Source organism: Chiloscyllium plagiosum, chromosome 22, assembly GCF_004010195.1.
Source record: "Chiloscyllium plagiosum isolate BGI_BamShark_2017 chromosome 22, ASM401019v2, whole genome shotgun sequence".
Classification (NCBI taxonomy): Eukaryota; Metazoa; Chordata; class Chondrichthyes; order Orectolobiformes; family Hemiscylliidae; genus Chiloscyllium; species Chiloscyllium plagiosum.
In genome coordinates, this window is record NC_057731.1 from 19715173 (window position 1) to 19740455 (window position 25283).

A 25283-nucleotide genomic window follows, 5' to 3' on the forward strand; every position below is an offset into this window, starting at 1 on the left:
TACTGCCTCCAACACAATGACTTATGACTTAACTTTTGTGAGATACCTTGTCGTACCTTCTGGAAGTCCCAATACTATATACTGGTTCCCCTCTATCCACTCTGGTTGAAGCTTCCTTAAAAATCTCTTATTAAAAATAAAAAGTCAGACATGATATCCCTTTCATGAAACCATACTGCCGCTGTTTGATTAGATAATGATTTTTAGTTGGTCTTAGGACTTTTACTTTTCCTAATATGTTACGATGATCTGGCTCTTGGCGTACATGGGACAATATCAAAGTTTGCAGATAAGACTAACTTTTTAAGAATTGTAAACTGGGGAGGTGGACAATGTGGAACTGTAAAATGGCATTGACAAGTTGGTGGAGTGGGCAGATTGGTGGCAGATGATTTTCAATGTAGACTTTAGTCACAAGAATGTTGAAAGGCAATATAAAATAGAGGGTACAATTCTAAAGGGGATGCAGGAACTGAGGGACCTGGGTGTACATGAGCTCAGATCATTGAAGGTGGCAGGACAGGTGGAGAGAGCAGCTAATAAAGCATACAGTGGCTTAATTAATAGGAGCATCAAGTATAGGCCTATTTGCATGCTTTAACTTCTCATTGTCAGTTAATCCTACCTCAGTGACATGCAATTTCCTATTCTCCTAGATAGAAACTAGACATTGATAGTTCCTGACATGAAGTTCCAAGCAGGTACCTGGAGTCTCCAGCTCATTATTTGCACCTTACAGATTAGATTAGATTACTTACAGTGTGGAAACAGGCCCTTTGGCCCAACAAGTCCACACTGACCCGTCGAAGCATAACCCACCCATTCCCGTACATTTACCCCTTTACCTAACACTACGGGCAATTTAGCATGGCCAATTCACCTGACATGCACATCTTTGGACTATGGGAGGAAACCGGAGCACCCGGAGGAAACCCACGCAGACACGGGGAGAATGTGCAAACTCCACACAGTCAGTCACCTGAGTCGGGAATTGAACCCGGGTCTCTGGCGCTGTGAGGCAGCAGTGCTAACCACTGTGCCACCGTGCCACCTCTGGCAGTCCAACTTGGACAGCAGTCACCAGCATCCCCGGCCATGTTCCATGGGCAGTGATTGCATGCAAACCTCATCCCTGGACATTAGTGGCAAACACATACCACTCTCACTGCATCATTATGCTCTAATACTGACCCACTAAAAACGTGGTTCTATAATTTGATGCTGCACTTTGGAGTACAACTTCTCATTGCAGTGCTGTGACCAGGACACTTTGTACCTAAGGACAGGCACTCATCTCTTAGGTTGGGCCAGGCACATTGCAGGGCCTCTCACTTGCTCTCTTAGTTCTCAGAGCAATTCTGACTTGCCTTGCCTTTTCACACTTTGCCTGCCAAACCAGATCTTAAAAGCCCAATACTGCTTTGTTGTTATATTGTTTACTGCAGACATAAAGCCAAGAGCCTTGTCATTATTATTAGTAGTCATCAGTCAAACGAAGAGACCTGTTTTACAGCACTGTGCCAACTGGATACATGGAAAACATACTAAACATTCTTCAATCAAATGGCCATGTCTCAAAGTCTAAGGTGGACTAGTCCTAAGTCAAATTAAAGGAGACACCCTTCAGTCAGTGGGTCCCAAAGCATTAAGGTTAGTGGAAACCTTGGACATCAGTTCAGGAATTTGGGCATGGTCACTCAGTTGTCTGGGATGTCCAAGTCTACACTTCAGGGAGTGGATCATAGTCAGCTGTGTATGTCCAGCACAACCAGTCCAGGATTCGCACTAAGTCAGTCGAGCTGCAAAGAAATTAGTCCTGGATCTAGTCAGTAGTCAATTAGTGCTGTGCATCCAGGTTTGTGAAGAGAGTCCGCCACTGCCAGTCCCGGAGTCTGTCCACTACAGGTCAAGGAACTTTAGGGGCCATCAGTGCTTCTGACACACCTGTCTGCTCCTCCTGTGTATTCCCGTGCATTTGTTAAGTTATTAATTACCAAAACCATGGGGTCATCTCCTCCAAGGGAGTGAGCAGGTACTTGGCCTTCAACAGTTCTCAAAATGTCAACAACCTGGCAGGGGGCTTCTCCCTTGTCTATCTGCAGAGACATGGCACTCACTAGCAGTTGCTTCTGAATCTAATCTGGATGAAATACCTACTGAGGTCAGTATCTGAGATGGTAGAGGGTGCAGGAGGTAACCTTGCTGCTGCTCCCTCTGAGGGCTCTGTAGCTTCTTCCTCTGAGATGGAAGAGGAGTTGTTCTGTTGGACTACCCTCTTGGCTGATGAGACTGTGCAGGTGGCAGTCATCATCTTAGGAGACAAAAGGGGGAAAGCATCACGAACAGCATTTAGAAGTACAGACATGTTAGGAATACAAGACTACATGGCAGTCACCAGAGAGCAATACGTCATGGACAGTGATTCTTAGTTGCTGCAACATGGAGGTTCTGGCATTCCCACATGAATACTTGTGGGCTTCATTGGCTAGGGCTAGGATCCTTTCCTTGTGTGGGGTGAAGAGCCAATTGTTGGCCATCCCACAGTTTTGGGTCTGTCTGTCCTATTGTGGGCTGCTTCCTCCTGGATTGAGACAAAGGGAGAAATTAAGTGAAATGAAAGTGGCTGGCACCGCTGTTAGTGAGAAGCAAGAGTTGTGAGGTTCCCCAAATGAGCATGAGGTGTAGAGACATTCAAGAGCTAGTAGCAGGAGGGATCGGGGGATAAAAGTGAGTGAGGAAAGATGCTGCATTCGACATTGAGAGTAATACCCATGAGTCTTGGTGTGAAGTTATGCAGGAGCAAGACAAAGTGAGTTTAAAGTCATGAGAAGATGCTTGTGCTTTCCCTTGCACAACATCGACTGGGACTGCCATGATGTTAAAGGTTTAGATGGAGAGGAATTTGTTAAGTGCGTACAAGACAATTTTCTGATTCAGTATGTGGATGTACCTACTAGAGAAGGTGCAAAACTTGACCTACTCTTGGGAAATAAGACAGGGCAGGTGACTAAGGTGTCAGTGGGGGAGCACTTTGGGGCCAGTGACCATAATTCTATTCGTTTTAAAATAGTGATGGAAAAGGATAGACCAGATCTAAAAGCTGAAGTTCTAAATTGGAGAAAGGCCAATTTTGACAGTATCAGGCAAGAACTTTTGAAAGCTGATTGGAGACAGATGTTCGCAGGTAAAGGGACGGCTGCAAAATGGGAAGCCTTCATAAATGAGATAACAAGAATCTAGAGAGAGTATATTCCTGTCAGGATGAAAGGGAAGGCTAGTAGGTATAGGGAATGCTGGATGACTAAAGAAATTGAGCGTTTGGTTAAAAAAAAGAAGGAAGCATCTGTCAGGTATAGACAGGATAGATCGAGTGAATTCTTAGAGTATAAAGGAAGTAGGAGTATATTTAAGAGGGAAATCAGGAGGGCAAAAAGGGGACATGAGATAACTTTGGCAAATAGAATTAAGGAGAATCCAAAGGGTTTTTACAAATACATTAAGGACAAAAGGGTAACGAGGGAGAGAATAGGGCCCTTCAAAGATCAGCAAGGCGGCCTTTGTGTGGACCCACAGAAAACGAGGGAGATACTAAATGAATACTTTTCGTCAGTATTTACTGTGGAAAAGGATATGGAAGATATAGACTATAGGGATATAGATGGTGACGTCTTGCAAAATGTCCAGATTAGGGAGGAGAAAGTGCTGGATGTCTTGAAACGGTTAAAGGTGGATAAATCCCCATGACCTGATCAGTTGTATCCGAGAACTCTGTGGGAAGCTAGAGAAGTGATTGCTGGGCCTCTTGCTGAGATATTTGTATCGTCGATAGTCACAGGTGAGGTGCCGGAAGACTGGAGGTTGGCAAACGTGGTGCGACTGTTTAAGAAGGGCGGGAAAGATGAGCCAGGGAACTATAGACCGGTGAGCCTGACCTCAGTGGGGGCAAGCTGTTGGAGGGAATCCTGAGGGACAGGATGTACATGTATTTGGAAAGGCAAGGATTGATTCGGGATAGTCAACATGGCTTTGTGCAATGGGAAATCATGTCTCACAAACTTGATTGAGTTTTTTGAAGAAGTAACAAAGAAGATTGATGAGGGCAGAGCCTTAGATGTGATCTATATGGACTTCAGTAAGGCATTCGACAAGGTTCCCCATGGCAGACTAATTAGCAAGGTTAGATTTCATGGAATACAGGGAGAACTAGCCATTTGGATACAGAACTGGCTCAAAGGTAGAAGACAGAGGGTGGTGGTGGAGGGTTGTTTTTCAGACTGGAGGCCTGTGACCAGTGGAGTGCCACAAGGATCGGTGCTGGGCCACCTTCTTTTTGTCATTTACATAAATGATTTGGATGCGAGCATAAGAGGTACAGTTAGTAAGTTTGCAGATGACACCAAAATTGGAGGTGTAGTGGACAGCGAAGAAGGTTACCTCAGATAACAAGAGGATGTGGACCAGATGGGCCAATGGGCTGAAAAGTGGCAGATGAAATTTAATTCAGATAAATGCGAGGTGCTGCATTTTGGGAAAGCAAATCTTAGCAGGACTTATACACTTAATGGTAAGGTCCAAGGGAGTGTTGCTGAACAACGAGACCTTGGAGTGCAGGTTCATAGCTCCTTGAAAGTAGAGTCGCAGGTGGCTAGGATAGTGAAGAAGGTGTTTGGTATGCTTTCCTTTTTTGGTCAGAGTATTGAGTACAGGAATTGGTTAGGCCACTGTTGGAATATTGTGTGCAATTCTGGTCTCCTTCCTATTGGAAAGATGTTATGAAACTTGAAAGGGTTCAGAAAAGATTTACAAGGATTTTGCCAGGGTTGGAGGATTTGAGCTATAGGGAGAGGCTGAACAGGCTGGGGCTGTTTTCCCTGGAGCATTGGAGGCTGAGGGGTGACCTTATAGAGGTTTACAAAATTATGAGGGGCATGGATAGGATAAATAGACAAAGTCTTTTCCCTGGGGTCAGGGAGTCCAGAACTGGAGGCCATAGGTTTAGGGTGAGAGGGGAAAGATATGAAAGAGACCTAAGGAGCAACTTTTTCACACAGAGGGTGGTATGTGTATGGAATGAGCTGCCAGAGAATGTGGTGGAGGCTGGTACAATTGTAATATTTAAGAGGCATTTGGATGAGTATATGAATAGGAAGGGTTTGGAGGAATACGGGCCGGATGTTGGCAGGTGGGACTGGATTGGGTTGGGATATCTGGTCAGCATGGACAGGACAGGTTGGACCGAAGGGTCTGTTTCCGTGCTGTATATCTCTATGACTCTCGGGGAAGCTTATTGATCTACTGCCTTCACCTTTGGGCATTCCGCTGAATCCTGGCACTGACTGAGATAGCAAACTCACATTAAACTACCAGGATCTGGGAGTCATACCCTCCTCTGCAATATCCCATCCACCAGGACCTCCAGGTCCCTATCAGTGAAGCGGGTACGAATTTCTCTTTGTCTGACATCTCTGAGTCACAGTTAACAAGAACTGTGCAGGGCAGGTCGTGATGGCCAGTACTTGAGCTGGTGCACAACAGTATTTTAAATATGCCACGAGTGCCAGGAATCCCTAGAGGTCCTGGCTATGGCTAGTACTCCTGCCCATTGCGAGGGAGTTGATGTGACAACAGACCATAGTACATAGATACTGAGTTGAGTGTGGGAAGGTAGTATGAGAAATTTTGCTTGCACTCATGGAGAAAATCCCTCCACAAAACTCACCAAAGTTGACATGTGGATGAATTCAGGTGAAATTGAGTCTCTTGTTTTGAATGATCTTGCAAATCTAGTATATATCAGCTACCCTTTAAGAAAGTAATTGTGCATGATCTTTTTGGAAAAAAAATCAAACTTGATAAGTCAAATATCATTCTTTAGTATATTTCTTATTTTATTATCTGTACATAAGTGAAGGAAACAATGGATGTGTCATTTTAATGCATGTTATGGTAAACAGAAACAGATGTTATAAACAAGCTTGATCTTTGAATAGGCCTGCGACTCAGATTTAAGTTACTTAAAAAACAGATTATTCATGTTGCATAACTTTTGAACGCTTCCTTTTCATCTTAAAAGTATTGTTTAATACTTATTTTCAGATGACTCATTTAAGTTTGCCTCTGATGAGGAAGCTGGCCTCTCTGAAGTTAACTTTTGTGCAGTTGTCTTTGAACATGCTCCATTTGGTTATAATGAAAGATAAAAAAGAAGCTGAAGCAGCAAGACAGAAAGGACTGCTACAGCTCATTGTCGAGGAATTCATTAGTTCCACACCGGATTACACACCAGTGGAAAAGGTAATTCAAAGACACTTGGTAGCATCTTCTTTGGACTTTAAAATAAAAACCTTTCAGTGGGCAATTTTGGTTCAACATTGAAGGTGTCATCTCACATTTTCTCCAATTTGGAGTAGAAATCCCTTGATTTTATGTGGACAATATGTGTTTAAATTGAGAAATAAATCAAATGCTTTATAAACACTTGGTTAAACATTGGTCACCAACGTGCAGTAGTGATTAAAATTGCTTATTATTAGTTGTATGGGCTAGTCTGCCAAAAAAAAGGGATACCTTTTGTAGTACATAAGCAATCTGAAACCTGAATGCAAATGAATATTTTGGCACTTTCTGGTTAGTATATTTTTATCAAAATGTTTAATGGTAACATTATGAAGGCCAATTAAATTTTGAGATAATAGCTTTTTATCCAATATAAATGTAAAAAAGAAAATGGACTGTTAATTCAGTTAGTCTTTTGTTTATCATCTTTGTAACATTGGCTGCTCCATTCATTGCCTGTAAAAACATTTGCTAAAGCCTTCTTCCACTCATCTGTCATCATTATACCTGGAGCTGGATTTTACATGGCCTGTCCATGTGCGTTTTGAGCAGAGAATCTTCCAACTCACTGCTATAATATGGAGAGTTTATCCACTCCAGAATCAGCAGCCCACCCAGCATATATAAATAAATAAATGAGTCTTTCAATTTAATAAATTGAAATTAATTATTAATTTATTATCTTGCCCAACTCATAATACAGTTGGCATTGGCAGATCCATGGGACTGGGCAAACTGTTTTCTCCCAAGCTTTTAAAAGTGCAGGAAGTTAGAAGATTACTCCCTTTGGAAGATTGGAGGAGGAGACCCTCTGAAAAGATACTGCATCCTCTTCCTTAATGTCTGCACAGACATTAGAGCTGAGTTCTTCATTTCTTGCACTATCAAGTCTAATTAATTCTATATTCTTTTTCTTAAACAATTCATTATATTTTATTTTTACACTGATTCATGCAGAATTTGAACATAGTTTGTCCTGAAATGTTTGTTAATGTGTGAAGTCGCACCTCAGACCCTCATGGAGGTTATGGAACTTAAGAATCCCAAGTTCTAATGTTCAATGAGCACTTGTTGTGTCGCATTTTATGTGTTTTGTTGTTTATGTAATTGTGTATGAATCTTTATTTTTGTTCAGGAATGGGTAACTGTAGCCAGGTCACTGGGACAAAAAGCTCTGGCTCAACTTGAGAGTGCACATAACCTGAGCAATGGCTCTGAAGAAATTAGATCCAAATGTCTCTATCTAACTGGCAGGTGCCTGCGGTTGTTATCTGTACAAGTAGACCCAATTAACCCAGGCTTCAATTGGGTTCAACAAATGCTGGTAAGGTTGATTCTAATTCTTTTTCATAAACAATTCTATATCTTATATTATTTGAACTGGTAATGATCAAGAGATTACATGCAGTAAATATTAGCAATTAATTTTTCTTACCAAATGTCTTGGTTTCTGTGTAGAGCTCTTGTGGTGCAGTAATTCCATCCGTTCCTCTGACCAGACCCTTCATGTCTGAGTTGCATGCCATGATTTGTTGACCATGCAAGCTCTGCTCTGATCTGGCCAAACCGGTCGACTGTCAGACCGTAAAGCCTTCCAATATATTTAATAGCAGATAGAAACAGACATGTTTCCTGGTCAGTCAAGAAGCAGAAGGCAATGGTAAATGATTACAGTACTTTTTCCATACGTATGGACATTTTCACTAGAAGACTGAAATGAGAACAGTTGGCCTTGGTTTCCTGAAACACTTCCCTGTAGCATTCATGGCTGTGTAAATTAGAAATGCACCTTTTAGGGTTGGTATAATTTTGTGTTTATTGCAAGAGAATTGGGACTGTCATTGGTTGTATGTTTAATGTAAAATACATATTCCATCCATCTTAACAGCAACCGGATATAACACCTGAACACTAGAGTGTGACAATACTGTGCCTTTTATAGACATGTTCTGTCCTGTCTCTCTTGCAGACGGGTGTTGTCACAGTGGCGATGAAATGTCTCCTTCAGACAGGCAGATGAAAAACAGCTTTAAGTGTTTTTGTTTGAAGTAAGACAAAAGAATCATAAGTGTACGGAGTCAGGCTCACAGACTGAGAAGACTTTAGTTTTCCTTTCAGTTTGTTGGCCAGAGTTTTGCTAGCTGCTGGAGCTGAAAGCTTGAGTTCTCTGTTGCTAGAGTGAAATCTTAGACAGAGAGGCTTCCACTTAAAAATCATAATGGAGCAGCTTTTTTCTTACTTTTTCCTGGACCGGAGAGAGACAGCATGTGAGAATTATAAGTGTGTTGCTGAATTTTCTTTGCCTTTGCCAAGGTTGTGTTTTTGGGAAGTTGCCTATATTGGAACAATTGATGATTAATTGTTAAATAATACGTTGTCTAATTAAGTATTTAAATAGATTAAAGTTATGCCAATTCTTCCTCCTTTTGTATTTTAACTGTATTATAAGAATAAATTGTGTTTTGATTAAAGATTAATGGTGGAATAATTGAATCCTAACTGAACATAATTCCTTAAACTTGCCCTTTTGCAAAAAAAAAGTTAAGGTTTAACTATTTCCATAATATACGTTGGGGGCTCTGGTCTTGTCCATAGCAAGAGATAATTTCCTTTTCTTTCTCATGTAGGGATTTAACTTAAATAGTGCTTTCAATTCTCATGTAGACAGTCTGATAGCTTCTTCCCTTGATTATTCACACATACTCACTTCAGCCGGGTGCTCTGGTTTCTTCCCACAATCTAAAGATGTGCAGGTTAGGTGGATTAGCCATGGTAAAATTGCCCAGTAGTATTCAGGGATGTGTAGGCTAAATGGATCAGACAGGGTAGATGCAGGATTATTGGGATAGGGGTGGTTGGTCTGGATGGGGTGCTATTCAAAGTGTCGATGCTGCCCTGGTGGGCTGAAAGGTCTCTATCTGTCTTGGTTGGATTCTGTGATTCCACATGAACGAAAGCTGAGAATTTAGCAGCACATTATTCAGTGCTTCACTTCCAGAGCCTCCTTACCATGTACAAAATTGGTATCAGGATTGTGATTCCATGCTTTTCACTTGTCTGAATAGCTGAAATTCCAATACTAAATGCCAGGCACTGCAGTAACACTCAAAACCTGCTGCCTTGTTTACACTTTGTTTGTGATTTTAAGAATAGTGTATTTAACATTGGCATGGACTGAACTCCAATATGGAATATTTAGTTGTAATCACAGATTTATACTGTTTTGCATTTTTGTTAATCTTCTTATTTCTTTAGCATGATTTGGGGGAAAATAATGATCTGCCAAAACCGGCCAAATTTACAGAAGAGAATGAATTTGAATCAAAGTCTCAGCATGTAGATTTGCAGCTCTCTGCTGAGGAAGAAAGTGAACAAGAGGAATCAAAATATGAAAGTCCAGATTTACAGCTTTCTACCTATCAAATAGAAAAATGTGCTGCAAAGGCTGCACGTCTTAAGGTAAAATCTTCTTCAATTAAACTATTGGTTCATGAAGAACATAAAAAACATGAGAATGGATTAGAAAGTTCACTATAGCTCGGCATTCTAATATTTTAACTCCTATCACTCAGTATCTAATTACATTTTAAACCTGTCCAATGCTGTTATCTACCATCCCACCTGGTTAAGCATTTATCAATCTTCTTAATATAAGTTTTATATTTATTTTGAAATGTTAAATTTAAGTCTTTTGCTTCCTCTGTTCCTCATTTGCTTTGAAGTAAAATTGTGAATTTACTTTATCTTTGTTACTTGCTGCTATGTATTTTGCAAAGGTCATTCCTTGGCTACCTTCATTCTCGACTTTAAACCATGTGTTTCTCTAATCTTTTATCTTTGCTCCATCCTAGTACACCCTGCTACCAGTGTACAATCTACAAAATGCACTACAGTAACTCGTCAAATTACTGGGCAACATACACCAAACCCACAAACTGTATCACTTAGAAGGATGAGGGCAACAGTCACTCAGGAACTCCATAGCCTGCAAAGTCCCCTCTGTGCTACACATGATCCCACTATGGAGCTAGTTTGGCATTCCTTTATTTTTTTTTCTGGATTTAAGTTCTGGAACTTTTTCCTAACTTGACTATGAGTAAAACTATGGCTGAAGGACGAGCAGTTCCAAGACGGCAGTTCACATCTATCTTGTCAAGGGCAATTAGGGATGGACAATACATGCTGGCCTAGCCAGAAGCACCCACATCCTTTGCATGAATAAGAAAAATATGGGACCAGTCATGTTTCTCTTTTCTGTACTCTTTACCATGCAACTATGTTCTTATTTTGGAATATTGACCAGAACTGAACAAAGTAGTCAGTCAGTATGAACAACAAGTGCATGGAAAACTTGAAGGTAGCATGAGTGGATCTGAACGTTATCATTCTGATTAATAGAGATTTCCTGCTCCTCAGATACTGCCTGACCTGCTGTGCTTTTCCAGCACCACTCTAATCTAGCCTTTGATCTCCAGCATCTGCAGTCCTCACTTTTGCCTATCTTTTCGCCCAACTAGTTAAAAATTAGCCTTCAGCCACCCATCTTCATCTAATTCTATCGTGATTAATTGCGCTAACATTTCAATGATGTTTAAAATTCTTTTGCTGCATTATAAGGTTTTGTAAAACTTTCAAAAGGACATTTATGGCAGAATAAGTTAGTATTTGTTAACTCATGTTAATTTCTGTTCATTTTATAGAAGGAACGAGCAATAGCTCGGGTCTACTTGGCTCATGCCAGTGAAGTTTTGATCCAGTCCATGAACCTGGCATTAAACAACCAGCTTACTCAGATTTTAGCAGCAGCCAGTCTTGACATGGTTGAATGTTTTGGCCAATTTGATCCAGTTTCAGCAACTCAGTACTTAGCACTACATCAGGTATGGTAATGTATTGCAAGTTGGCTTACTGTTGACCCTGTCTAACAGAATAGATGAATAGAGATACTGTATACATAACATGAAATTGTGAAATAGGTTTCATCAGTGAAACTGCTCAGGTGTATTTGTTTCTTTTTAAAGATGAGAATCAATTTTAACTTCTTCATTATCAGTCACTTAAGCCAGTAGTTGAAAGGTATGTAACAAATTAGTTCTGAAAATCAAACTTTTCATTGTGCTCATCTCAAAACCAACGAGAATTTTCCATCCCTGATTACTATTTAAACTTCAGAGTTTAACTCCAGGTCTACATACTCCTCCAGTCCTTACAATGTCAGTATCTGCTACAAAGGCATTTGTTTGCTCTGTAGATATTGATTAGTTATTTCAAAATTTGTGGGACTAGAAGTATACCATCATGCTATTTTGAAGAAGTTACTTTACAACTATAATAGGTCTGTAAAAAGATAGAGAGCAAATAACGACTATAGATAGGTGGATCTGTATTAACTGACCTTCAAGGGATTAAGGCATGTGGAATTATATTTGCATTACGAGATTCATTCAAAGGAATAGAGTTAATGACGAGCTACCTTTTGTCATTTGTTTCATTGCAATTTATCATTCAAATATAATTATTTTCCAGTTCATGTCTTTATTTCTAATTGAAAATATATATGTCTACAAAATAGCTGAAATATGATAAATGTGGAAACTTAATTCAGAAACACAAATTTTGAATGATATGGGGCTAAATTTCAAAGGCCTAGATGTTGGGTGCAAGAGTAGTAAGGCAGAATTAACCCATGCTGATTGACTGTTATTTGAAATTATTACAGTGTCCAGACAGCACAAACCTTGCTGATCCTTAACTAAGTACCTGACCAAGGTTTTGTTATCTAAGTGGCTAGCACTAGTTAAAGTTAACCTGCACTTCTTAAAGGGGAGATGCACTGTGGCTGGAGTGTCAGCAAGTCCTAAGTAATTGTGGTTCTGTTCGCCGAGCTGGGAATTTGTGTTGCAGACGTTTCGTCCCCTGTCTAGGTGACATCCTCAGTGCTTGGGAGCCTCCTGTGAAGCGATTCTGTGATTTTTCCTCCGGCATTTATAGTGGTTTGTTTCTGCCGCTTCCGGTTGTCAGTTTCAGCTGTCCGCTGCAGTGGCCGGTATATTGGGTCTAGGTCCATGTGTTTGCTGATAGAATCTGTGAATGAGTGCCATGCTTCTAGGAATTCCCTGGCTGTTCTTTGTTTGGCTTGTCCTATAATAAGTAGTGTTGTCCCAGTCAAACGCATGTTGCTTGTCATCTGCGTGTGTAGCTACTAAGGATAGTTGGTCGTGTTGTTTCGTGGCTAGTTGGTGTTCATGGATACGGATCGTTAGCTGTCTTCCTGTTTGTCCTATGTAGTGTTTTGTGCAGTCCTTGCATGGGATTTTGTACACTACGTTGGTTTTGCTCATCCTGGGTATCGGGTCCTTTGTCCTGGTGAGTTGTTGTCTGAGAGTGGCTGTTGGTTTGTGTGCTGTTATGAGTCCTAGTGGTCGCAGTAGTCTGTTTGTCAGTTCAGAAATGTTCTTGATGTATAGTAGCGTGGCTAGTCCTTTGGGTTGTGGCATGTCCTCATTCCGTTGTCTTTCCCTTAGGCATCTGTTGATGAAATTGCGGGGGTATCCGTTTTTGGTGAATACATTGTATAGGTGTACCTGCCAATATACCGGCCACTGCAGCGGACAGCTGGAACTGACAACCGGAAGCGGCAGAAACAAACCACTATAAATGCCGGAGGAAACATCACAGAAGCGCTTCACAGGAGGCTCCCAAGCACTGAGGATGTCACCTAGACAGGGGACGAAACGACTGCAACACAAATTCCCAGCTCGGCGAACAGAACCACAACAACGAGCACCCGAGCTACAAATCTTCTCACAAACTTTGAAGTCCTAAGTGAATTGAATATGACCTTGGAAGCTTTGTTTAATGGCACAACATGGTTGAGAGTAGTCTCCAAGGTTTCGGACATAGCTGGAGGACTTTGCGAAGATGGTGCAAAATAAGAGAAATGTCATATATCTACAGAGGGCCAAGAGATCTTCCTGACCCATAGTTGAGAGGCTGTTGGAGCATACAACCATGGATGTCAATGTGAGGAGTCAAGCCTCAGGAGTGAACACAATGTACATATGAAGATATGAATTAGGAGCAGGAGTAGGCCACTCAGACCCTAAATCCTGTTCTGCTATTCAATAAAATTATCTGATTGTGCACCAATTCCACCTTATTGCCATCCCTCTTAACCTTTCACCCTTTCTTTGACAAAATCTATCTGCCGCTGCCTTAAAAATATTCAAGGGCTCTGCTTCCACATCCTTTTCAAGAAGAGTGTTTGAAAGAATCTTAACATTTGTGAGAAGAAATTCCACCTCATTTGTGTTTTAAATGCATGATGCTGATTTTTAAATAGTGTTTCCCCTCCAATTTCTAGGTTCTCTCAAATGAGTAAACATTCTATCTATATCTATCCTGTCAAGATGCTGTGATCTTATGTGTTTTAGTCAAGATAGCACTTATTCTTCTAAACTCTAGCAGATACAAGCCTAGCCTGTCCAACCTTTCCTCGTAAGACAAGCCTTCCCATTCCAGGTATTCAACTCATAAACTGACCAGCCTCCAGCGCACTTGCAACTTTCAATATATAAGATTTGCGTTAGTGTATCGCCTCCATATGCAGTCTCACCAGTGCTCTGTACAGCTGATGCATGATCTCCCTACTTTTGCATTCAACTCCTGTGTGATAGCTGATATATTCTATTAGACTTACAATTACTTGCTGTACTTGCACACTCATCTCTTACAACAGCTCACCCTCTCCAATCCCTCTGCCTCAGCAAACTCTCACCACTCATTAAGATGCTTCTTTTTTATTCTTTCTGTCAAAATGGCCAATTTCATAGTTTGCATATTATCCTCTATTTGACAAATCTTTGTCTACTCACCTAACCTGCCAAAATGTCTTCATAGCCTCCTTATATCCACTTCAGGTTTTACTTTCCTACTTATTTTTGTGTCATCAGCAAATTTGGCAACAATACCTTCAGTCCCTTAATCAAAGTCATTCAGGCAAACTGAACTGTTTACTTCCCAGTGTCAATTTCTGTAGCACATCATTGTGCAGTGCAATCTGAACAAAAAGTTAATACCTACTTTCTGCTTCCTGCTAGCTAGCCAATCTTCTATCCATAAAAATATGCTCCCCCATTCATGTTACCGTTGGTGTTGTACCTTACAAGACAAGAGAGGAAAAGTAGAGTATAAGAGGAAGTGATCTAAAAATATAAAATACACAATAAGAATTTCTATAACTATTTCAAGAAGAATAGACTTAACAAAATGGCATCAGTTCTGTAGAAAGTGAGCAGGAAGGATTAATATTTGAAATTAAAAATAGCAAACGAATTGAATAAGCATTTTGCATCAGTTTTTACAAGGATACAAACATCCCAGCAGCAGTGATAAATCAGGAAATGGAAAGTAGAGAGCGAGAAAGATCACATCCACCAGTAAATTGGCATTGAGTAAATTCCTGGTAAGTGCCCACATCTGATGGACTTCATCCTATGGTTCTAAAGGAAGTGGCTAGTGAATTATTTGATATATTGGTTTAATTTTCAATATAAAATTGGTTCAGGGATGGTCCCATTAGAGTGGAAGATAGCAAACATAATTTTCTTACTGTTTGGAATGTATCTATTTTGAAATATTTGTTGAAATATCTGTCACTGCATCTCTATTGAATTACTCTTTAACCTAAATTCTTTAACCAATTTAACCTAAATTGCCATTTCCTTTTAGCCAATTCTACTTTCATACCCCTGTGATTCCCCTCATTTAAATGTTAAAATGTTTGTCTCAGATACACTCTCTTGTCTCCCTGAAACTGTATGTAAAATTCAGTCATACCATGGTGGCTGCTACCTAGGAATGCCTTCACACTTGGAAGTACTGTACCAGCTTGAGTACAGCGTCCTCTCGGGTCGTCTCCAGAGCATATCGTTTGAAGAAACTATCCTGGAAACAGTATGAATTTCTCATCTAGACTACTTTTGCCCATCTGACTGTTCCAGTCTGCAGTACAGTGCTGCAAGGAGATTGATTAGCTCACACGAGTTGTGAAAGTCAATAAAAGCACCTTCAAAGGCCCAAGCATGGTATCGCACCACTGACCGCAAATACAGCTTAATTAATTAGCTAACTAATTTAATGAAACTTGGATGTCACCAGCAAGGCTGTTTTTGTTGCCTTTTCTTAATTGTCCTTAATTGTACTTGAATTAAATTGTCTGATAGGTCATTTCAGAAAATAGGTAAGACTCAAGCACATTGTTTTGAATCTGAAGTAACAGAGAAGCTGGATGACCATTTCCCTTCCCTCAAGAATATTAACAGGCAGATGGGTTCTTACCACAATCAGTGATAATTTCATGGTGACCACTGCTGAGCATAGATTACTGTTCTAGGTTTTATTATAAAAACAGAAACTGCTGGAAATACTCAGCAGGTCTGGCAGAATCTTTGGGAAGAAAACAGATTTAACTTTTTGAGGTCAGCGATGTGACATCAGAACTGGTAACAGCAAGGAAATTATGGTATTTATACTGAAGAAAAAGTTTGGGGAGGCAAGGTAAGGGGAGAGTGAGCAGATATGTGGAGATGCAGCCCAGCGAGAGAGAGAAAGAGACATGAAAGGGGTAGATAAACAAGAAGGTTATGGATAGCTGACCAGGACTACTACTTCAGTATAAAAACCATGTGTTCCTCGCTGCTAACAGCTCTAATGAAGAGTCACCCGACTTGAAATGTTAATTCTTTCATAGATGCTGCCAGACCTGCTGAGTTTTGGCAGCAGTTTCTGTTTTTGTTTCATTTCTTCAGCATCCGCAGTTCTTTGCTTGCTTCCAGATTAAATTAATTGTATTTAAATTTGTGTCATAATTTGAGCCCCTGTCCCCAAACATTAGCCTGCACCAGTGGATTAATTGTCCAGTTGAACTGAATTGATTTGAATTGAATTTATTGTCATATGTACCGAGGCTCAGTGAAAAGCTTCGTCTTGCAAGCAATACAGGCAGATCACAGTTAAGTAGCATAGATAAGTAAATAATAGGTAGACAGCAGCAAAAACAAAAACACAGGTACAGGCGAATGTTAAGAATTTGTGAGTCAATTTAGTATTCTAACAACATAGGGTAGAAACTATTTTGAAACCGACTTGTTAAGGTTTCTGTACCTTCTCCCCGATGGTAGAGGTTGTAGAAAAACATTGCCAGGGTGGAATGGATCTTTGAGAATGCTGGCGGCCTTTCCTTGACAGCTGGCCTGGTAGTTGGATTCACTAGATGGGAGGTTGGCTTTTGTGATTGATGGGCCGAGTTCACCACTCCCTGTACCCATCTCCGATGTTGAATGGTGTAGTTGCCATACCAAGTAGTGATACATCCAGACAGAATGCTCTCGATGGCACATTTATAAAAGTTGATAAGGGTATTCGCCATCATACCAAATTTCCTCAGCTGCCTGAGGAAGAAGAGCTATTGTTGGGCCTTTGCAGCCAGTGCGTCCACATGAAGAGTCCAAGAAAGCTTATTATGGATGACCACTCCCAGGAGCTTGACACTCTCTACTCGTTCCACCTCTGTGCTGTTAATGAGTAGGGGGGCATGAGTAACATCCCACCAAAAGTCAATAATGAGTTCACTGGTTTTGCCGGCATTGAGAGCTAGGTTGTTCCCAGTGCACCATTTTTCCAGGTCTGCCACCTCCCATCTATAATCTGGGTTGTAGCCATTTGAGATTCGACTGACTATGGTGGTGTCATCAGTGAAGTTGCAGATGGCATTAATCTTGTATTTGGCAATGCAGTCATGGGTATACAGTGAGTACAGTAGGGGGCTGAATACTCACCTCTTGGGGGGTGGGGGGGGTGCTCCAGTGTTGAGTGTTAGTGAGGGTGAAATATTGTCCCCAACCTTCACTGATTGTGGCCTGTGGGTCAGGAAACTGAGGATCCAGTTGCAGAGAGTGGGGCTTAGTCTGAGGTCACTAATGCAATGGCTTTGAGAGGTTATTTTGTTCTGGTTTTTTAAAAGAGGGGTTGTGAGGCAGATGTGTTGAGCATGGGGTTTAGATCAGAGTAGTGCTGGAAAAGCACAGCAGGTCAGGCAGCAACCGAGGAGCAGGAAAATCGATGTTTCAGGCAAATGCCCTTCATCAGGAATGATGGAATGCTGGAGGTTTCCAGAATCTGCAGTCCTCACTTTTGCCTAGATGTGTTGAGCAATCTACGAAAACCACTGAGGTAAACAGCTTGTGAGGCCTTGGGTTTTTTTTAAAAGTTGGAACAAGAGCAGCTGCCTGGCTGGGTGTGGCCAGCTCTCTCAGACCAGGTTTTTTAGCTTTGAGATTCAGCAGTTGCTGCTGTGGGCTTGAAGAAGTAGAAATAATCTTTTCTCTTAGTTACAGCTACAAACTGGGCTTCCTCTTTGCTGCTAGGTTATCTGTATGACAAATGTATTATTCTGAATTTTGGTCTGATCCATAACACAGTGTCTGAACCACTGCAGTAATCCAAATAATGACATGCCCATCCCTCACTCACCAACAATCCCATCAATCAGGACTCATATCTGACATCACAGGACAAATTACAACCGCTTCCTATCCTGCCAGTGACCTCAATGCCTCCAGTAGTTCAACCCAAGAGAGTACATATGCAGACTGTCCTCAGCTGATCGGTGCCCTACAGTCCTTGGATCACCAGAGGACACCCACCACAGTCATATTAAACAATGCGGCTTAATGCTTTGCCAGCTGTCTCCACTAAACTGTCAATGCCAGGATTGCACCAGGTGTAGTGATTGAAAATGCAAGTGAAAAACCTTCAAATGGAACAAAGATGGCACAAATGTCCAAGCATTCAATGCTATGGTAGGTTTGTGAGTAAATGTGTGTTGAATTTTCTTATTGTTAGGGACTTTTGAAATGCAACAGGTTTTAAGGGCTTGATGCATAATTGAAACTCAATGATGGTTGATGTGGGATTATGTGCACACAATTTATTGTGAAACCTTGGAGTAGCAGCAAATATAAACATGATGCCAGAACTCTTGGGTCTAAAGTTAGTTTAGTCAAAGTGCCCCAAATGTGGTGATACCTCCACAGTGATATTTCAGCATGAAAATCAAGCAGGCTTTCACAAGCCACACTCTGGCTGAAATCAAGATTCACTGAGGGTCTCAGATTTTTCTGACCTTTTCAACTTCATCTTCAAATGAATCTGGCTTTTCTATCTCCCCAGCTGATATTTTTTCACTTCTTCACAGTGCTGCATTGGGTAGGGCACAGCAGTCCACAATGATCTTGAGAGACCCTTTCTGACATGGAAAGCAGTGCACTGCCTGATGGTGCATGGATTGGAACCTGGTCTTCAGCAATCCGATGATCTGTTCTACTGCTGACCTGGTTGAGTTGCAGGAGACATTGTACCTCTCCTCTGTTGGACTTTGAGGAATCTGTGAAAGTGTCACTAGGATTTTTGAGGATCCCTCCCCCTCATCCCCATATTGCAGTTATGCATGGAGAGCAAATAGTAATGGCACCTGAAAGTGATTGAGATTGTTTGAGTCATAAAAGCATCTCCAAATGCAAGCCCACACTTTCAGGATTTGGCGTCAGCTGTCACATATCAGCAGCACCTTGATGGGAGGAAATCTTTTTTAGTTTATGAATGCTGCTGATTGTTCTCAAGGATATCTGAGATGTATATTCAATCATTTGCCCTTTGTACTTCTGGAAATCCAGCTATGGAACCAAATTAAACTCTGACTACCTGAGAATATCAGGATTTGTGGTAAATCTCAGAAAATCATTGGCCCTTTTTAATATAGAATTGGTGAGCTCTCTTGTCCATCTGTGTCCCTCCATGGAGTATTTGAATACCCTTCCAGCAATGACTTCTAAGGCTAATACCATGGATAACAAAGATTTGTGTTTTATTTAAATAGAAATGATAACTTCCTTTTGTTTATCTTTGATGTGTGCTGCTGATCTAGTGTAAATAATTTTTTTCTTATAGTTGATGAGTTTACAACTTAACAAGCTCTGTAGTGTCCATTGCTCCTAGTTGAGAACGTCAATGATAATGCATTACTAACAAGTTATATTCATTCACTGGATACGAACATTGCTGGCTAGGTCAGCATTTATTGTCCATTTCTAATTGCCTGAGAGAAGGTGGTGGTGAGCTGCCTTCTTTAACTGTTTCATGTGTTTAACATAAAGATTGTAGGGTGGATCACATAAAAATAAACAAATCTGCAAAATGCTTGCAGCATAATTAGGATCCAGTTTTTAAAGGGTTCTGAAAATTTGTTCAAAAAATTTAACATGCTTGTGAACTTGTTCCAGAGCTGCACAGCTTCAATGATGATGAAAGATGTCTTGATGAAAGCAGGATTTGACACCAGCAGTTCCCAGCTTGCAGCACTTGCACATCTTCAACAAAGACTGCAAGAAGATGGAACCATGAAAAATATGCTCAAGACAGTTAATGAAAGACTTAAAACAAAATTTAAGGTACAGTACCTGAAAGTTGTCACTTCTTAAATGGCATCTGCCATTTTCTAATGTTCTGATGCATGCATGTCTTAGAGTTAAGGTGAAAGGGGTAGAAGTTTTATTTCTATCAGTCTGGCTATTTCTTCAAAATGTTTGTTTTTTTTATTAAAATAATTTTGTTAACTATTATTTTTGCTTTTTTTTAGTCATTCTTCCAAAGTGTTCTCATTTGGTTCTTCATTGGTTAGAGTTTAAGCCCCAATGTCAATCAGGAAAACAACTCAGAAAATCTACTCTTCAGAACATTTGATACATTCATCCCCGCCTTTGGAATATTCAAACTGTCCTTTTATACTGTCATCAATCATTGGTTCCTGCCTAATGGCTAAAAATTGAAAAACATCAGTTCAATTACATTTGCTTAAAACCTCACACACAAAAATGGTCTTCAACCACAGAATAGAGAATTCCCAAATTAATTATGCAGATCCTCGGAAGTTCAGGCACTGCTTCATAGTTAGTGGTCCTCAGGTAAGTGCTTGATGAAAAAGAGGAGTTGATTTGGGGCCGTAGAGTGGTGCAGCAGGAAAGAGAGAGTAATTGAGAAGAGTCCAAACTAGAAAGGGAAGGCAATTGGCAACAGCAACTGGGGAGGGGAGGACAATTGTGAGGGGCAACCAAGATTGTGATCAAAGTGTGGCTAGCAGTGGCCTTGGCTGCAGGTTCATAATTTTAAAATTAATCTTTTTGGTGGCATACAGCAGTTGTCATTTTAACAATCATTGGTTTGGGAGTGTGTGGAGCTGAATACCACCAACCTGGTGCCAGTGGTGTTCAGATCAATTTTGTTCTGTACAGCAGATTTCAAATATCAGAAAAGTGCCAATGCCTGTTTCAGACACAGGCCTGTTCGGCGCCTATTTTGCTTTCCTACAATGGCGAATGAAAATTTCTTGCTTGTAAAGCATGCTGTTGTCCACATTATTAGTGACTTTTAATATCTGAAAATTACCAAATTTTAAGGTTTATAATTCAGAATATCAAAGAGAATCTTTGTTGTTTCAACAGGGCTGAATTCTATTACTTGTTAAGTTATGTTCCCGCTAATTACAGTTGTCACTTAAAGAAATTGAACAAATTGAAAGAAAAGCAACCATTTTGCTGTTTTAATGCCATTGAATAGAAAAACAATCACTTTTTTTCTCCAATTGTGCTTCACCTTTCCCTTTTTTTTTGAGGACATCTATTTTTGGCGTTTTGTTCAGAGGTCTTTAGCCTTCATTCAACCCATCATTTGCAGGTTTCAGTAGGTAGTTAGATTCCTAGCTGATATTTCCTCTGCTCCTCTCCTTTCACTCAAGTCTAGATGTCAAGGTCATCCAAGATGGTTCCCATTTAAGCATGTCTAAGCGAGATGTCATGATTATGTAGCTGGTAATAAAATTCAAAATTGTGATCACTATCACTGATTCATCCTCATAAACAGAACAAGACATTGTAAATTCCTAGTAATAGTTAACAACTATTCAAGATTTTGTATGATTCTTTAACTCAATCAATAGACTAATCTCAGGGCCAAATGTCTTTATTCTTTCGTGGGATGTTAGCATAATTGGTTAGCCCACATTTGTTGCCTAACTCTATCTCTCTTCAAGAAATGTTTATTCTATATTCATATGAACTCTATATGACAAAAAAATCTGACAGTTGGCCATTGATCTGTGTAGTAAATTAACTGCTTTCAACTGGGGTGATGGTAAGTTTAGCTTGAGACATCCGTGATATAAGAAGGAGAAAAGCAAAAGGGCCATTTCCTTCTAAATTGAATGTAATTGTTCTTCAGCCTTCTGAAGAAGTATAAGCAAAGCATTTATATATTTGTCCTTATTACTGTCATACATTGTCAGCTAAGTATGTTCTACATGCATATATGATATCTGTGTATGTTGGTTGGAAAAATATTGATTAAGTTTGCTATCCCCAGTTAATAAACAATGAATTGGTAGTGGACACGTCCCGGAGAGTAATGCAGAATGAAAAACCTCAGTAAAAAGAGAAAGGAGACATTTAAAGAGCAAAAAGGTACACCTGCCTACTTTCCAGAAAGAGAAATGAAAGTAGACTAAATGTCATTTGGAAAATGCAGGAATGTCAATAAGTGATACACAAAATGGAAAGATGTTAAAAGTACAGATTCACTGTCAGATATTTCCCCCTCTGCATTGACAACTTGGGCTGTTTACAGATAATAATAGTAACATCTTTCAGCCTAGTTGTTAAATGATCGACATATAAATTTGAGTGCCTGACTCAACCGAGGTATGACCTAATTATTGATAGATATAACGTGCTGTGCAGTACGTATGAGCTACATCTGTCTCAGAGCAGTGCTACAATAGGTGCTGGTCCTTTGCTTAAAATACTCAATTCAATTGGAAAAAAATTTAAAAGCAAAAGTATATATTTTAAAAATCACACTATTGGAAATCATTGTAAATTATAATGATTGATCATGGAGTTTAGTGGGATGTCACATCATGAGAAATCAACAGTCTTATGTATTATGTTGACTAGTAATCTGTACTTCAGCAACCTCTAACCACCAGCTAGACAAGCACAATCTCACCTGTCAAAACAAAAAGAAATGGTAGTTTCATGTTTTGTTTCCTCAACTCTTTATAGGCTTGGAAGAATGTCACTGTTCAGCTGCAGCACCTTAGTTTCCTGAGTGAATTTCCTTCTAACTTTAATGTATTTATTCTTCAGCATTCTGAAGACAGGTAAACAAAGCATTTATATCTTTATTTCAATGTTCTCTTTTGATTATTATGGAAGAGGAGTTCTATATTCTGTTTCTAGGCATGTATTTTGCTGAAATAATATCTTAAAATTGAAAGGAAGTCTGCTATGATTTTTTTTAAATTAAGGAGCACATGTTTAGAAGCCCAGGACAAGCAGCAACATCCAGCCATGTGAGCATGCCTCCCAACACTGAGTTTCCAACAAAAGGCCCCTCAAAATGAAAAGAGAATGCAGGAGGCCCACAGTCTTTTATCTGACAGGGTAGAGATGTGGACGTAAAGGAGGTTGGATCAGCCATAATCCTATTCAATGGTGAAATAGGCTTGAGGGGCTGAATGACCTACTCCTGTTCCTATTTCTTATGGTTTTATGGTCTTATTATCATTCATTGACTGTGTAAATATATTGATGCTGGAGAGACAAGCATTCCTTGTTAAATCCCAATTGCAGATGCAGTTTACCAGTTCTTTTTCTTTCTTTGCCGTTCCTGTTGTTTGATAAAAGTTAATGTTACAAGCTGATAGAAATCTCCACAACATCTGATGCTCCCTCATTCAAAAATGACAAGCTAATATAGGTACAATGGAAAGAATCACTATCCTTCAGACAGGATTATAACCTCATTCATGTAGGTACAGCTAAAATGACAGTCATTCACGCAACCGACCATGTAAAATGAATATACTTTTACAAATGTCAGATTTTATGCACATTTAAGGGCCGTTTGTACCACCCATGCACGCTTGTCATATTTTATTTTTCTCTTCCCTCCCACTACTTCAAAGTGCTGTCCTGGGATCTGCAGCTGGGTTAAAAGGAAAGAAACCCTTTATGAAACTCTTTGAATTGACAGCCAGTTGGGAAATTTCAGACTGATTATTGAAAGTAATGTTACCAATCTGAAAATCCTGGTTTTGTACTCTTCCCCATTTCCGGATTCCAGAGATGACTTCATTCAAGAGGGCAAGGGTGTACTTGTTGAACAAATGTCATGGTGTAAAATGAACCATTTGAGGGAACAAAATGAGAGAAGGTAGAACAATTCTGTTGATAGAACAAAGAGGTTTTAGTAATGGGATAGATTTGAAAAAGGTTCTGCAATTCTTTAAGATACTTCACCTTTGATTTTGATGTCTCTACATTCTTATCCAGATATTCTGTTATCTGCTGAATTCCTGGAATCAATATCAGAAGCAAAGGTGTTGTCATTATTTTTTAGCTCATGGCAATGTTTTTATTGCTATTGAGGTTAAGAGAAATTTCTGCTCATCCAGTTTGCTGTTGATTAGGCAGTTGGAAAACGTGGGAACACTCTTTTGGAAAATAGAAAAGAGAAACTGAGATGGATTTTGGGAAGTGATGCTCTTCTTTCTGTTAATGGAAATAATAAAGAATGGGGCCCACAAACAGGCAAGCACATTGTCCAAATTAAGACAATTACATTTTTAAAGCTACATATAGTTTCCAAATGTTTGAAATCTTCTGCCATCAATGACTCAGGTAGTAACAAGCTGATCGCTAAGTCAAATGCTTCTGAGTTCAATTCTCACTCAAGGAAATAAGCATAAGAAGTCAAGGTTGAGGATTACTGTAAGGGGTGCCACCATTCAAATGAAAAATTCAGTAAGGCCCTATTTTCTGCTTAGACAAGTGCAAAGAGATTGCATGGAGCTATTATGAAGAATTGCAGCAGAATTACCCTGGTGTCTTGGTCAATATTTATCTCTTGATTAACTTCCAAAATTATATTATCTAATCCATATGACAATGCTATTTGTGGAACCTCTGGATTGCTGTGTGCAAAATTGGCTACTACAAGCCCACTGACTCCCACAGCTACTTAGACTACACCTCCTCCCACCCTACCTCCTGTAAAAACACCATTCCTTATTCCCAATTCCTTCGCCTCTGCCGCATCTGTTCCCAGGATGACCAATTCTATCTTAGAAAATCCCAGATGGTCTCCTTCTTCCAAGATTGCAATTTCCCTTCCCATGTGATTGACAATGCCCTCCAGTGCATCTCCTCCACTTCCCGTACCACTGCCCTTGAACCCCACCCCTCTCAACACAACAAGGACAGAACCCCCCGACTCCTCACCTTCCACCCTGCCAACCTCTACATACATCGCATCATCCTCCGCCACTTCTGTCACCTCCAAACGGGTGCCACCACCAGAGATATATATTTCCCTCCCCACCCCTATCAGCATTCCGGAGAGACCATTCCCTCCTTGTCAGGTCCACCTCCCCACGCCACCGCTAGAATTGCAATACCTGCGCCTACACCACTCCCCTCACTTCCGTCGAAGGGCCCAAAGGATCCTTCCACATTTGACAGAAATTTACCTGGACCTCTACCAATATCATCTACTGTTTCTGTTGCACCTGGTGTGTGGTCTCCTTTACATCGGCGAGACAGGATGCCTTCTTGCGGATCAATTCAGAGAGCATCCCTGGGACACCTGCATCCACCAACCCCACCACCCTGTGGCTGAACGCTTCAAATCCCCCTCCCACTCTGTCAAGGACATGCAGGTCCTGAGCCTCCTCCATTGCCAGACCCTAACCACTCGACACCTGGAGGAAGAACGACTCATATTCCGCCTTGGGACCTTGCAACCACACGGGATGAATGTGGATTTCAACAGTTTTC

At 40.4% G+C, this 25283-nt stretch overlaps 1 protein-coding gene across 1 annotated transcript in view; it reads left to right on the top strand.

The window, feature by feature from the left end:
- The window catches only part of LOC122561114 (cilia- and flagella-associated protein 46), a 234213-nt gene that overhangs the window by 151043 nt on the left and 57887 nt on the right, over nucleotides 1-25283 (top strand). Inside the window, exons 40-45 of the mRNA XM_043712553.1 lie at nucleotides 6097-6294; nucleotides 7472-7660; nucleotides 9592-9795; nucleotides 11037-11216; nucleotides 19677-19844; nucleotides 22509-22606. Of these exons, the coding sequence (XP_043568488.1) occupies nucleotides 6097-6294; nucleotides 7472-7660; nucleotides 9592-9795; nucleotides 11037-11216; nucleotides 19677-19844; nucleotides 22509-22606 (1037 nt within the window). The remainder of the gene's footprint in view (nucleotides 1-6096; nucleotides 6295-7471; nucleotides 7661-9591; nucleotides 9796-11036; nucleotides 11217-19676; nucleotides 19845-22508; nucleotides 22607-25283) is intronic.